The 16,179-nt window shown below is 33.3% G+C and overlaps 2 protein-coding genes across 6 annotated transcripts; one reads left to right on the top strand and one right to left on the bottom strand.

The window, feature by feature from the left end:
* Positions 1-6,137: 6,137 nt before the first annotated feature.
* On the bottom strand, positions 6,138-14,278 carry LOC107642436 (Tetratricopeptide repeat (TPR)-like superfamily protein). 5 transcript variants are annotated; one of them, XM_088488464.1, is made up of 5 exons: positions 11,404-14,273; positions 10,222-10,314; positions 9,573-9,834; positions 7,178-8,610; positions 6,138-6,534 (listed from the first exon to the last, which is right to left on the bottom strand). In XM_088488464.1, the coding sequence occupies exon 1, from the start codon at positions 14,237-14,239 to the stop codon at positions 11,576-11,578; it is 2,664 nt and encodes an 887-aa protein (XP_088344590.1). In that variant the 5' UTR covers positions 14,240-14,273; the 3' UTR covers positions 6,138-6,534; positions 7,178-8,610; positions 9,573-9,834; positions 10,222-10,314; positions 11,404-11,575. The 5 variants fall into 5 exon arrangements, with proteins under 5 accessions (XP_088344590.1, XP_088344588.1, XP_088344589.1 ...); XM_088488462.1 differs by lacking the exon at positions 6,138-6,534 and having other exon boundaries at positions 6,973-8,633; XM_088488463.1 differs by lacking the exon at positions 6,138-6,534 and having other exon boundaries at positions 6,973-8,610.
* On the top strand, positions 7,164-8,878 carry LOC107639946 (HXXXD-type acyl-transferase family protein). The gene has a single exon (XM_021122693.2). The coding sequence runs from the start codon at positions 7,164-7,166 to the stop codon at positions 8,517-8,519; it is 1,356 nt and encodes a 451-aa protein (XP_020978352.2). The 3' UTR covers positions 8,520-8,878.
* Positions 14,279-16,179: the final 1,901 nt, after the last annotated feature.

Genomic DNA, 16,179 nt, shown 5'->3' with positions numbered 1-16,179 from the left:
AGCCTAACTTGTACCAAATATATAGGTAACATTTGTTTTGAGGTACTGAGATAGAGATTGGGAGGCTGAGATTTAATATCATATTTGTTAATTCAGAGATTGGTACTAAAATTTCTGGCTTTGTCTCTAAAATTTCAGTGTTTTAGTACCTCCAAAAAGTAGGGACACAAGGGACTAAAATTTTTAGAGATGGAGATTGAAACTTTAATAGCATTTTATACCTAAAATATCTTCATTTTAATTAATTAATTCCAATTTTACCCTTTATACAAATTAAATTAGAGTTTCATTCTTGTTTCGATTTCTGTCTCCCACTTTGCACCAAAAAAAATACTGAGATTTATTTCAATCTCTGTCTCTTAATCTTTGTTTCTCAATCTCAATCTTTCTGTTTTTATCTCTCCACCAAACGCTACCATATATTACTCATTTTAAAATATGAATTTAATTTTGATATACTAATAGGGTAAAGCGTTATAAAATATAATTGGTAATCACATTTTTTTTTATAATTATTCATATGATTAATATAAAAAATAATTATTTTTATTAATATAACATTACATAATATAAAAATTATTTTATACTGATAGTATATAAAGATTAAATTTTTAAAATATATGTCAATTTAAAGAATTTAATTTTGATAGAGTATAAAAAATTTAGCGTTTTACACCATTATTTAATTAAATTTGTAAATTTAAATTTATTTAATTATATTTTACGATGTGACATAAAACATTATTGGACGTTAATTATAAAATTATTTTACATTATTGATGTATCAAAATTAGATTTTAGTAATATATTATATTAAGGAATTAAAATTTAATTTTAACGTACTAACAAATTAAAAACTTTTACATAATTATTTAATTAAATTTATGTACTTAGATAATATTTTTAGTAATAGATTTAAAAATTAACTATTTTGTTGATTAAGCAATACTGGATGCTTGTGTAAATTATTTATATAAATTAGATTTATGTATTTAGATAATTTTTTAATAATAAAATTTAAAAGTTAATTATTTTTGTTGATGAAGTAATACACGATTAGATGCATGTGCAAATCACTTACATGCAAATTAAATTAAACTTGCATTGCTAAATATATTTTTATTTATTATTTATTATTTTATTTCTGTTAACAAATAATTTAAAATAAAAAGAATATATAATATCTCATCGCATTTTTTGAGGTCTATATATGGGTTGTATTTAATTAATAATAATATATTTTGATTTGCAGACTACTTCAAATAATCATAATTTGAAGTCAACACCAAATTCGCACAGAATTTTAGTTTCTAACCACATATATAATTTGCGCAAAGAATTTTAGTTTCTAAATTGAAAGAACCTGGGTCACAATTTTAATTTGTAATTAAATGATATGGCAAACACAGCCTTTCTTAGCAAGATTTCATAATGTTTGTTAGTTAGTTGCTTCTACAAAAAATCATGAAGATGGGGTCCGTTGTTAAATTACTGAAAGGTACACGGCACGTGAAGAGTAGGGCCTATTAGGACAAGCAGGGTAGCATTGTCATTTTCATTTTCATTAAGACATGTAATGTAAATGAGGTTGGATCACGTAATTGCATTTGCATGGTAATTAAGGTGCTTAGCTCTCTATCTCTCTCTCACACACACACAACTATCTAACTATCTAATTCTTGATGCCTGATTTGGTTAGGCAATTGGTATCATTTGGCCTTTAATTAATTTGGAAAATAATGTATGTATTTTTTCCCCTGTATATTTCTTTTATCATATATAAAAATGCCATATATAACGTAACGTTCTTTTTATATCTATCTATCTATATAAATAATTAATTTAGTTGGTCAGTGGTTAATTTATTTGTTCGCTTAAATAAATATTTGGGGGTTTAAATTTCGCTTTGTGTATGTAGCAACAAACTTTTAAATATAGTTTAAATCCACAATAAATTAATCCTTAGTATCAGATTAAAAAATACTTTGAGAAAAAAAATCTATATACGTGTGTGTTTGATCAATTTTATATTTTCAGTAACAGTTACAACTTACATGTGTGTTAAAACCAAAATTATTTCACTCACCTACGAGAATAATAACAACTTTAACTCCTTTAGGTATATCAGCTAACCTTAACAGTAAATATATTAGGGCTACACATGTATCAGATAATATTCGCAATAATTATTCGCATTCAATCCGAATTTTGTGGATATTATCCGATCTGCAGAGTCATAGATCCAATCTGCACTATGGTAGAATCGGATTGCGGCTTTGGTAATGATATCTGCGGATTCGATCCGCAGATTCGCATATCCGCACGTCTCATATAAATAGTATAGTTTAAGAAAGTAAATCCTAATGTGACATGAATTTTAGTGTGTTATTTTATGAATTTTATGATATCTTGTTTTTAATTTTTTATGTTGTACTTTAACTTAGAATAATTAAACATAGATTTTGTGTTATTATTTTTCTTTTGTTATTTAAGAGAACTTTTATTAATAATATTTTAGGAGTAAATAAGTTTAAACAAGAGAAAAAATAGATTTTTTTTAGAGCTAAAAAAGACTTTAAAACAAATTTTTTTGAATTATGTGGATATACTCAATATCCGATCCGATCCGCATAGATCGGATCCAACTTGAAAATATGTCGGAAATGGATCCTCTCAATTTTTTTTAACAATTGAGAGAGTAAAGTGTAATCTCTCACCATTAATTTTGTAAGTGTGATCAATAATAAATATGAAAGAGAGAACAATGAAGGGCTATAGATCACACTTTACACCCTTAATTTTTTTTAACAATGGAGAGGATCCATTCCCGAAAATATGCGGATATCGTATTCGATTCGATCCGATCCGATGAGTACAGTGCGGATCGGATAAAATTATAAGCTATATCCAATACGATCCGATCCGTGTGCAGCCCTAAAATATATTATGAAATATCTGGTACAAGACCTGCATATTCAAACTTAGTTTGTAAACTCAAGTTAGAAACGAAAATCTCTAGCCAGCGAGCAATTTATACAATAATAATAATCTTATATATGTTGAATTTTAATTTATTTTACCTATATTGGTCTCACATATATTTATAATAAAATGTTTTGAGCTATAACCAGTAACCACTATGTCCATGAAAAGAAAAAACACTGGTAATTAGATAATTTTACATAATTTAATTAGAACTATGGTTCCTTTTTATGCAATTAAAACTCAAAATTGAGATTAATGAAAAAAAATAGACATATATACATATATAGCTATCACTTAATTAATGATAATAAAATTTAAATCACCAAATATATATTACTAAGATTGTTGTTTCTCACTATGTGCGTGTCTTAACTGTTAAATAAACAGAAAACAAATGTACATATGCGTGATCATGGAGATTGACGAAGTTAACACAAAATACATAAAGAAAAATATAGTCGCACTGAGTCTAAAATTGGTTATTGATAATGACATTGACTTCAAATTATGGGGGTTTGGCGGTGTTACTGGTTGTGGCGGTTTTGCTTGTCTTTACGCCATTCCCTAATTTGCAAGAGCTTCAATTAATACTCTTTAATTTACCAACATTTTTGCTTTCTTGTCTGTTTGTGGCTGCAGCATGCAATGTTGATTCTCACGTTGTGTTTTGCCTTAATTGATGGAACATCACTTCACGTGAAATTGAGCTGGCGCTTCTTCTCTTCATTATCTGCAATGATGAGGCCATTCCACATTTAACTTGAAATTCTTTATCATTAATTGTTTCAATCACATTTTTTATTTATATTAAATATACTAGCATTCCCAAAGCATTTTAACTATAAGGTTTATTTTCTAGTTCTACATATTTTCAGTAGTTATAAAAAGACACGTATAGTATCTGACATTACTATAGTAAATAAAGTTGAGAGCATCACATATGAAACTTTTTTTTTTTTTAACACAAGAGCTCAACACAATGAGCTCAACACAATACAGTGGAGCAGCATCTAACAGACACACCAACACAAAAAGCTTATAACAAAAGACACAACAGCATAAAAAGGAGTCCTCATGTCATTTCCGGCATAGTCATCAACAATTAAAGGGATGTACACCTTTCCATTCATTGGAGCTCACCACCGTCATGTTGAAAATTTCTTCCACACCTTTGTTTACATTCTGAAATACTCTTTTATTTCTTTCCAACCATATGGGCCAGACGATTGCGCAGAAGCATCTCAGTCGTTTCTCTCAATCCACTTTTCTCTTTGGTTCCTCTGTCCAGCTTAAGAAATGTTCTCTCATCGAACCTGGAAAAGACCATTGGCGGCATAACTTCGATATCCAAGCACTCCAAATCTGCCAGGCAAATTCACATCCTAAAAACAGATGGTGGACATCCTCCACTTTAGTATTACAGAAAATATAGATACTATCTTTCTGTCTGATAATTCCAAACCTGCTGAGGTTGTCTTTTGTGCTCACTCTACCTATCAGAACAAACCAAGTAAACAGTTCCACTCTAGGTGGTACTAAATCGTTCTCGATAGTCTTCGTGAAGCTATAACTATTGCAAATTGCAAGGTAGGGTCAAATCATATCAAATATGTGAATACAGGCGTCACAATGATTTGAAAGGGTACATAGAAACAACTTGTTTTACCGGGAAAACAACAGTAGTGGGTATGTACTATGGAAAATATTTCAAGTGTACCGGAGAGTATTGGTGCACCAATTATTTTAACTGTTGATTTCAATTAATATATATTATATATATATTTTATAATTCAGATCAACGGTTAAAACAACTGAAACACCGATAACTTTCGGTGCACTTGAAATATTTCCTGTACTGTGTTAGTTTTCTTGAATCTTCTTTGTACCAAACTCACTTTAGAGAATTAGTGGTGAATGATTGATCTACATCTACTAGCACTCTAGCACCTTAGTGAACCTTCATAGTTAATTTCATTCACATGATCGAAATCGTTGCAGTGTTCAATTTTTTTCCTGTACAAACAATTGTACTCTTTTAATTAATTAGAAAAAGAATATATTCGGACATTTTCCCAACGAAACATGCAATGCTTTTAATATTATAAAGTACTACTATTCCATCAAATCCGACATGAATTATCATTATTTTTTAGGAAAGTTTTTCCCAATAGAGAGCTAATAATTGGAACCGTGAACTCTTTCATGCTCTTTGAAAACAAAGAATAATGGAATCTAATATAATTCTTCACCGTTATTGGTGTGTTTACTGTTGAACATTATATAAGAAAAATCAAAGGCCAATGAATGAGTAAAGAATAAAATATCACCTGAAAATTTCCAAGCCCTCTTCAGCAGCAGCTTCAATAGGCGGACACGTCTGAAATCCAATACCTCAGGTCCTTTTTTTTTTACTTTCTCCGTCTTTTTCTATTAAAAATTTAAAATAGAGTCTTAGAGCATCTCTAATAGAGTATTTTTAATCATATTACAATACTTTTAAAAAGTGATTTATTTAAATTTAAAATCTGTATTGGAATTGATTTATGAAATAAAACTAGTATCACTTTAGAAATACGGTATTATTTTGATGAAAAACTAATAAAATTTTACTATTTGTATAATTATGTTGATAAAATAATTTAAAATAATATACAATTCTAATTGAACTAATACTAAATAGGAGGAACAAATTTTACTTTTAATTTTAAATTATTATTTATGACATATAGTCTCACAAATATTTTTGTAGAATCCAAAATAAAATAAAATTAAAATAAGCATTGGAGATACTCTGATTACTACCAAAAACCAACATGGTTCCTTCTACTCTTCTCTCAATTGGGATCTTAAGCTGATTGAAATGGCAACAAAACCACTCATAATAAATGACAATGCTACTTGAAGGTACGGAATTTGGATTATTAGATAAAAAAACGCATTAACTTTGACAAGATAATGGTGCGGATATTGGGTTATTGCTAGCAGAGAAATTCTTTAGAAAGATTTTCAAGTGTACCGTTATACCGGTGTATCAGTGATTTTTAACCGTTAATCTTAATTATATATATTATATATATTTTTTATAATTAAAATCATCGGTTAAAAATAACTGAAACACCGGTATGACAGTACACTTGAAAATTTTCCAATTCTTTATACTTACAGTTAATAATAAAAATATAAAATGATACATGTAGAAAGAAATGACAATTCCCTTAGTGCTCCATATTCCATAAACATCAAGAATTTTTGTTGCCTACCCCAGTGGCCAAACCATGTTAGCTCTGAAATGACCAGCACTAGACCATAACAAGAAAGTGGCTCAAGACCTAGCATCTGACACGACATTAACTAATAAACTTTTGGAGCAGCGAATGACTCAATAGAATCCATTGTTTTCCACAGATCCTTCTCAATATTGGTGCTGGTGGATGACTTTCTTCCTCTAAAATGCATGCCCATTCAATGGCCTGAATACCTCAGTTCTGTTTCGATGTTTTTCCAACAATAGTGTCTCCAGCAACGATCTACTTTTGCTGGACCTTCTACCTGCAGGTTCAATCATGGTCCATGGCTCTTATCATCTCTAATTAGTTACAAAATTTATTTACTTTTTCCTGAATAAATACCCAAAAACGAAAAAACAAAAAATCAAATAATGACTTGAAAACTGAAGATTGTCATGGCTAAACTTTGTATGTAGAATGCTTAATATATTTGTCACATGACTTTCAAACTGCAACATAATTTTGGAAAAAGCTTACTTGATCTGTTGCAAGGACGATTTTGTGTTTCTGTATGAACCAAAAGTACCAGAATAGTTATATTGCACAATATTTGATTATCTGGATTCCACAATTATGTTGCCTACCAAAATTGACGGTAGGCTTTGTCTTGTTGCATTTTTATGATTGAACCATCAATGGAAATTGGTGGAAATAAAGCACAAAGATACCAACCAAAAGTAGCATTTGTGAGATCAGCTTAAATCATGACAACATGCTTAGTAGATTCATGATGTCTGACGAAAAAATATCTACAGTTATGACCGAATTATTTGTGCCAATTTCCAGCACACTATATAAGCATTATATACCATGTTCAAATTAGTTCAGTAAAATTTTAAACCTAAGACTCGACAGAAAACACCAAAGAGGAATACGATCCTCCCTGAAAAAATGTCGGATATTACCAAGCACGGTGAGAATGGGAATTTTGAAGTGATATTCAGCAGGAAGACTGTTGTAAAAGCTGCCAATCCATTACCAAAGCCTTTTTCAATCAGACTCTCAAATCTTGACCTCCTTTCAGGCCGTTTTCCAGTTACATACTTGTATTTCTACCACAGGCCACAAGTAGATGACTTCAGAGCTGTCGTTGAGGCTCTCAAGACCTCTCTAGCACAAGTACTTAATTACTACTACCCTTTTGCTGGCCAAATTGCTGAAAATCCCAAAACCAGTGAGCCGGAAATCATTTGCGACAACAATGGTGCTCTATTCATTGAGGAACACATCAATATTCCATTGAAGAGTGTAGATTTCTATAATCTCAACGAAACTATTGGAGGAAAAATAGTCTCCATTCAACCAGACTTCCCCTTGCAAGTTCAGGTAACAGACTACACTTGTGGAGGTATTTCCATAGCATTTACTTTTGACCATGCATTAGGGGATGCAAGTTCCTTTGGTAAATTTATTGCCTCCTGGTGTGAAATATCCCAAAATAAACCACTAACCTGCCTGCCAGACCACACTAGATCCCTTCATGCGCGTACTCCTCCAAGATATCACCCATCCTTGGACCAAACTTTTATCAAATGCACCAAAGAAGATATACAAAACATATCAATGAACCACATCTCACTTAAACGACTATACCACATCAATGCATCAAGTATTAACATGCTGCAGAGACTTGCATCTGTTAATGGTGCAAAGAGAACAAGGATTGAGGCTTTCTCTGCCTATGTATGGAAGAAAATGATCGGTACCATTGATCAAAGCCATAAAAAGTATAAGATGGGTTGGTTGGTCGATGGCAGAGAGAGAATGAGTAGGGGTAGGAATTCCATGTCAAATTACATTGGCAATGTCCTATCTTTGGCTTTAGGGGAAGCAAGTATTCAAGAATTGAAGGAAGCCTCTATATCAGACATAGCTAACATGGTAAATGAGGCAATTTCAAAGGTGAACAATGAGGTTCATTTCTCGGACTTGATTGATTGGATCGAGTGTCATAGGCCTGGTTTGATGATAGCAAAGGCAGTCTTGGGTCAAGAAGGGCCAACCTTGGTCGTGTCCTCAGGAAGGAGGTTTCCTATCACTGAAATTGACTTTGGATTTGGGACTCCCCTGATAGGGACAGTATACACTTCCATTGAAAAGATTGGAGTTGGTTACATGAATCAAAGGCAAAGTGCCAAGGGTGATGGCTCTTGGACTGTGTCTGCTATCTTGTGGCCTGAACTTGCAGCTGCACTGGAGAGTGACCCAATTTTCCAGCCAATGTCTACTTCTCATCTTCAACTTTAGTGCCGTACCTTGCCTTTGCATCTGGGGCGGGTGGGAGTCGTGGGAAGGAGATTAAGGTTACTTTCCAGGTTCTACAATAATGGTGATGAATCTGAATCCTTAACATAGTAAGTTCTGCATATTGAAGCTCGTGAAATAAAGTTATAAACATTGAGTGCATCAATGTAATGTATATTTAGTGGATCAAACCATGCTTATGATACTATATGAGAATTATAACCAAAGGCAATATAGCACGCAGAATTTTAGCAGAATACAATTACTATGTATACAACAAAGAGTAGAGTAGTACACTGAACAGGTCTAAACTAGTTGCACAGTCCTGAAACCACCAAAATGCATAAAGTCATGTTTGATGACATTCATTCTTTTCTTCTCTCCTTTTTTTTTTTTTTCTTTTTTTGGATAGAAGAATATATAAATAAGATAAAGAAAGGAAGTCTACCAAAGAGAATAAAAAAAAAGAAGATAAAGAAAGGAAGAATACAGAGCCATACAAGGATAAAATTATTATCCTCTTATAAAGCTTTTCAATGTCTTAACAATCAACATACATAAGAGAGAAATTCCTATAAAAAAATTTGAAATTCAAAACTTTAAACCAAGTAGAGGTTAAACACCAAAGCTTTTTCCGCAAGTCTTGCTTATTCCATATTCTATCATTGAAAACATGGAAATTATGCTACAGCCAAATTCACCCAAAAGTGGCATAGACTGGACACTGTGTCACTGTCCCAAGGATATAGCTTCCTTTTCCCAAAGCTATCAAAACTAGTCAACAGAAACTAATTCAAAGTAGAGTTTAATTCCTTTCTAAGGAAAATAAGTAATTGTATAATTCTTATTGGGCTTTCCCTTAATGAATACAACAATCCATACACAAATTACTGTACAGTTCTGGTTAGAAATTGTAATTCTTTTCTTTTGTATACCACAATTAGTTCCACTAAATAGACACCATAAGGTGAAGCAAATTTGAAAAAATACAATCATGATGATGGCTTCACTATCTCCATCTGGAAAATTTGTTAAAAGAAATTAATAAATGTTTACCCTTCATCCCTCTTGACTTGTAGACTTTCTTCTCTACCCCAAATCCTTCCAATGTCAAGGGCAAAGATGGTGACAACAAACACTGGTTATTGGTCAGCAATCAGCATGCATAATAAATTCAAAAACGTCTTTCATCTGAACTGTATCCAAGCCTATATTCTCTTCCAAGTTTTAACCAGAAATTACTATAAGCAGATTCTCCTTAGATATAGAGCATCCTAGAAGCATGCAAAGCTATTATGTTCTGGCCATCAATGTGAACCTGGAGAAAGTAATGTGAACTGATAACTATGTGGCCTGATAGGTCAAATCGGAAAAATAAAACAACCAAGCCTGTACTCATTAAGTGAAAATAGGCTTATATGGACCAAATGAAACCATTGCATCCCATCATATCAAAGTAGCAAAATTATCAAAGGGACATACATGGTAGGAAAAGCAATCGCGGCCTCATAGTTCACATATTCAAACCAGAATGCATGTCCATTTGCACTGTACATAGTTTAAGTCTCGGCCCTAAGGGCTTCTTATGGAAATATAGTCCAATCGTTTAAATTCTCATACTTATCCACTTTGAGAATTCCTAGGATGGTTAGGGTTATAGCTACAATAAAATCTTTATACTGTAGGTACAAGAAAAGAATCTTACCAATTTGATTGAACGGAGGACCAACAAGGGACAACAACCTTGCATAGTTAAAAAGCTACAAAATGTTTGCTCCAATGGCAATCCTCCTACACCCTGAAACATAAGTTGCCTTATTTTAGAGGGAGAGAAAAAGAAAAGAAAAGAAACCCCGATGCATCACTATCAAATGGTACGTCAAACACACCAAACAATTGAAGAAAAACTAACCTAATAATCACAGGAAACTGCTTCAAAAAGTAGATCACACTGAATGCTAACAAAAATCCAGAAATACATTTGCATAAGTAGAACAAAGGCCAAATGTTTCTAAGCTTGCAATAAGTCATCTGCATTTATTCCATTAGGTAGCATTGTCAAGACGAAAAACTTGTATTTACAAGAGCTTGACTTCCAAACAGATTTTATCAAAGAAGGAATCCTATGACTCTAGGAATCTAAAGTCCAAATCTCTCCATATATTGGCTGAACTAAGAAACATGTACAACCTGAACCGACTATGTTAAACAATATTCCAATATATACATATATTTTAGAGTTAAATTAGTGTGCTCTAACAATGTAAAACTACTTTATATTGTCAACCAACCAAATTCAAGTAGTGGGTGAGAGAGCTGATTATAACAGATGATGTGATAGTATATGAATGGATGACAATATAAATTCTTTTTTACATTGTCAATGTATTTAAATTAAATTCCATATATAAGATGTCTTTACAAACATTTATACCTTACAAATGAAATTTTGCAACATTGGATATGGAGATAAAACCAGCTTCCTAGAAGCAGAAATTGACCAAATCTGTTTAACTAATTCCGAAGTCAACTAATTTGGCTTAACATTCACACATCTTCCTTTTTAGAGACAAATTTTTTCCTTCCTGAACAAAGTTTAGAAAAAATATTTCCATGTTACTACTATAATCATAGCAGTACTAATTATCAGATCAGAATACCAAATTGCTATTTTTATTATCAAAGCAATATCAGGTCTTAAAAGAAGAAAGGAATAAAAATAAAAAAAAATAATTAAAAAGGTACACGGCAAATGTCAAAACATGGAAATGAAAACATTAATAGAACAGTCATCATCCCAAAACAATACCTCCATCCATCAATAACAATAACAATAACCAAAATGATGTGAAGCAATCAACCATTTTAATGTGAATCGTTTACTAACCTCTGAAGTTCCATGAGCATTTTCAGGTAAGAATAGCAGCTGATCATCCTATCACGAAAACAAGCATATGATGCCCTTATCTTCCTGACAAGAGGTTCCAGCAACAATATGGCACTATCGTCCAGAAGAGTCATGATACCAACTAAGATACAAGCTTTCAATAGTTTCCTCTTTATTTCTGATTGCTAATTGCTGTAGGAGAATGTAAACCCTGAACCAATGTCGAATATGTAATTTCATCTAAGGGTTCTCCTCTACTAGACAAATGATCACGCAATTGCAAGGCTCCGTGCAGCTTCCTTTCCTTGCAATTCCCATTTTTCAATACCTTACGAGTGACATCATCTGGAGTTATTCCATTTGCTATCATCTCGTTTAAAAGCTTATTTGCTTCTTTCATATTTCCCAATTTACAATACCCATCTATCAGAGTAGTGTAGGTAATCTTATTAGGTTGTATGTTATTCAAAGACATTTCAAGTAAGATATTCCCAGCTTTATCCATCTGTCCTAACTTACAGTAACCACCAATTAGAGCAGTATAGCAAAAAACATTTGGCAGCAACCCTTCATTTTTTATTTCTTCAAAAATCTTTTTTGCTTTTTCAACAAGGCCAAGTTTGCACATACCATGTATTAGCGAAGAATATGTGGAGCAGGTGCGTAGGATGCCCCTACTTTTCATGGCATCACGAAGTTTGAAGGCATCCATGACCTTCCCAACCCTACAGTAGGCTGCAATAAGAACGTTATAAAGAACAGGGCTTACCTCTACTTTCTTGACTAGCTCATCAAATAAGTTTATGGCATGTCCAATCTGGTCAGCCTTACAGTATCCTTCTAATATAAGGGCATATGTATAGACATTTGGAACCAAGCCACACCCTTCAGCTTCATCCAAAACCTTATTAACCTCATCCATTTTTCCCATATCAGCCAATCCCTTCATTAGGAAATTGTAGGTATACATATCAGATTGAAATCCTTGCTCATTCATCTCTTCCTTTAGCACAAAAGCTTCATCGATTTTACCCGCTTTGCAAAAGCCAAAAATAAGTGTGTTGAAAGAGATCCTATCTGGTACCAAGCCCCACTGAATCATCTCTTTGAATAATGTGACGGCCTCCTGTGTGTTCCCTTGTTCACAAAATCCATGAAGAAGAGCGTTTGAGGTAGTTGTATTTGCTGAAAGGCCTCTCTTTGCAAGGCCAAACCAAAGTTCAGTTGCCTCTGCATGTTTTCCACATCTACAAAGTCCACATACCAAAGGGGTTAGCAAGCTATCACTGGTCTTGACATTCCTCAACAGCATCTGTCTTACAATTTTGAGAGCTGCGTCAAATCTGGATTTACCAAATAACCAATGAATAACATAAGAACACGCATCCTGGTTAACAACTAACCCACGCGATAAAATGTGCTCTACTTGTTTCTCAGCTTGCTCCATTTGATTACTCCTACAATATCCTTGTAACAGAGTATTAAGAGTAACATCATTGGGAATTATCCCGTTGGATAACATCTCATCCCTGATCCTTAGTGCCTCGCTCATATTCTTGTTCCTGCAGTACCCATCAATCATTGTATTATAAACAAACTCATTAGGGGCGATTCCCCTGCTGCTCATTTCTAAAAAAACACAATGTGCCTCATCAAACTTCTCCAACTTCACCAAACCATTAATAATGGCACAGTAAGTTACGACAGTCGGCCTCACTTTGCTTTCTAACATTCTCTCCTTAAATCTCAAGGCCTCTTCGATCCTTCCACTCTTGCACAACCCATCAATCACGTTATTATAAGTCACCACATTAGGCGAAACACCTAACTCCTCCATTCTTAGAAACAACCCAACGGCATCATCAACCCTCCCTCCCTTACAAAAACCATTAACAGCAGTAGTTATCGTGTAAACATCTGGCGAACCGCATCGACAAACAGCCTCGAAAACGTCAAAGCTCTTCTCAAGCTCATTAGTCTTCACTAAAGAGCTAAGCAAGAAATTGCAGGACTTAGTAGAAGGAAGAATACCTTCCTTCTCGAACAACCAGAATGCATCAAAAGCAACACCAACACCTAAATTCTTAAACTGAGAACAGAGAGTATGAATCAACAAGTCCAATTCACCATATCTCATACCAGTAGCTGCATTAAGCTCCAACATAGAAGCTGCAATCTCGATTGGCCCGTTGCGGCGGTTTTCGAACAGAGCAGGTACTCTCCCATCGATCAAACTTCCGAGAATCGATCTCGCACGAGGCAAGAAATTCGAAGCGAGAAGCATACGGAGCAAGACGCAGTAAGACCGAACGGTGAAAGCGAAACCGAAGCATTTGGACGCGAAGTTGAAGAAACGGAAAGTCGTGAGGACGTCGAGGTTGTGGTGGTGGTGGTTATTATTTCGGGCGGTGGCGGCGATGTGAGTAGAGAAGAAGAAGCGATCGAAGTCGTGAGGGGACAAACGGGGAATGAGGGACTTGCATTTGGAAGAATCGAGAAGCTTGGAAGAGAGGATGGAAGGGAGGGAGGTGAGGGGAGAAGAAGAATCAGAAGCGTGATGCGGAGGGTTTTTGTGATGACGTGGCGGGAGAGAAGGAGAAGAGGAAGGAGGAGTAGTGAGGCGGCGGCGCGTGAAGAGAGGGGAAGGTTGAGCGAGTGGGAGAGTGGTCCTCCTGGTGAGGGTGGTGGTTGTGGAACGCATGGGATGGGGTTTGAGCAATGCGGTGCGTTTTAGGGAGGAGGCGGCGCTGGTGAATAAGCCATTGAAAGGAAGGAAGGTGGCTACGAAGCTTGCCTGCGATTTGGTGAAGATGGGCAAGCTTTCCGCGGGCGACATAACCTCGCAGGACAGGAGACGTGGGACGTGGAGCGGAAACAAACCAATCAACAAAAGCTTTTGGGTTTCTTTGGGCTGGGTCGGGTCAATCATTTGGGCTATGGCTCATTCAAAGTAGGCCGGCCAATTGTGGGCTCCATCATACTACTTTTTCAACTCTTATTGGGCTGTACATTCAAAAAACAACCCTAGAAGTTCCTCAGAATTTCTGACTTCAGCCCACACATTGGTGAATCATGATATGATTTATGAGTTAGTTTGTGCTTGGAGTTGGAATTTATTTCATTTGTAAATTAATTTTTAGTTTGAAATAAATAATAAATCGAAAGTCATTAGGCTTGTAAATTCAATAGATTTATTTTATGAATAATATCAGATTCTCTTTTTTTTTTTAGAGGATTTCAACAAAATAAAACATTTTGTATTCTAAAAGTGAAAAAAGTCAATTTTATTATAAAGGGAATATTAGCGGTGGAGGATTATATAATATTATTAGAGAATGAAAGATAAATTTATTCCAAACACAATATTTAATTTATAATTTAATTAATTCCCAATGCATTTATCCTATATAAGGACAAAAGTATTAAATTGGTCCCCTACGTTTGAACGTAATTATATTTTGGTCTTTAAAGTTTAAAGTGTCTTGTTTAAATTTAAAAAAGTTTCATTTAGTTTTAATGTAGCCCTATAGTGATGTCAAAGTTAAATAATTAACGGAATATCCTACATGACAGTATAAAAACAATATCGATAATATGAAAAACAAGTACAAGCTCCAGAGATACAAAATCAACAGTAAATACATTAATACATTTATTTATCATTCTTCTTACAATTTAAATGAAATATTTTCTATAGAACTAAATAGAAATATAAATAAATATATTGATGCATCTACGGTTGATTTTGTGTCTCTAGAGCTTACTTGTTTTTCAGATTATCGATCTTATTCTTATATTCTTGTTATGTAGGACATTTCATTAATAATTTAATTTTGACCTCAGGATGAAACTACATTAAAATTAAATGAAACTTTTTTAAATTCGAATAAGATACTTTAAACTTTAAAAACCAAAATAGGATTACATCCAAACGTAAGAGACTAATTTAGTACTTTCCTCTTCTATACAATATATAAGAGATTATGGTAATTTTATTTTTTCCATCCGAGTTTTTATTTTTAATGGAAGTATGAATCAAACATGCGACTTCAAGCTCCATGATATGATGAGGATTGAGGATAACTATTAGAATTCAGCTCAATTGCTATTATGCTAATTTATTTATAATCCATAATTGAAAAATTAAAATCTAATAGAAATCACATTTGATTTGATGGTTTTTGATGCATCACATGTAAAATAAGTACAACAAGCATTTCTCCAATGTCATTAAGCTCTAACTCTCTATATATGCTATATCAAAAAGTTTTGAAATTTGGAGGATCCAACAAACAGAATCTGAATAAATGAAAATTTAAGTACAGTTAACTTCATGTAAAGTTAATAGTTAAGAATTGTTAGATAATAATTTAGTCAAATATATTATTAAATCATCTTCTCAACTATCAATCTCATATAAAGTAACATGAGTTTTCATCTTTAGGGGTTCTTATAACATGACTTATTGGACTTGTATATAGTATGAGGTGCGTATTAAAATTGAAACTTCTTGTAACTTCTTTCCTTATTTATCTCCATTATAACTTGTGGTTTTATATATTGAGGAAAATACTCTAATTTTGAACACAATAAAAGAGGGTGAATTAGTATTGTTTGCAATTTGGTAGAAAATATGATCAACAAATAACTCTATTTACCACACACGTACCATCCCAAATCAATACAAATTTGTATACTGGTCCCAAATCTGGCCAGTATGCACATCCAATGAAATTAGAAGAGAATAATGTGATAGATGATGGTGATGTGTATTAT

Source organism: Arachis ipaensis, chromosome B5 (assembly GCF_059453495.1).
Source record: "Arachis ipaensis isolate K30076 ecotype BB chromosome B5, ASM5945349v1, whole genome shotgun sequence".
Classification (NCBI taxonomy): domain Eukaryota; kingdom Viridiplantae; phylum Streptophyta; class Magnoliopsida; order Fabales; family Fabaceae; genus Arachis; species Arachis ipaensis.
Note: the sequence above shows the minus strand (reverse complement) of the source record. Positions and strands in the feature narration are given on the sequence as shown.

Excerpts from the sequence above, each read along its gene's own strand:
- LOC107639946 (XM_021122693.2), top strand. The coding sequence starts at position 7,164 with ATGTCGGATATTACCAAGCACGGTGAGAATGGGAATTTTGAAGTGATA.
- LOC107642436 (XM_016345789.3), bottom strand. The coding sequence starts at position 14,239 with ATGTCGCCCGCGGAAAGCTTGCCCATCTTCACCAAATCGCAGGCAAGC.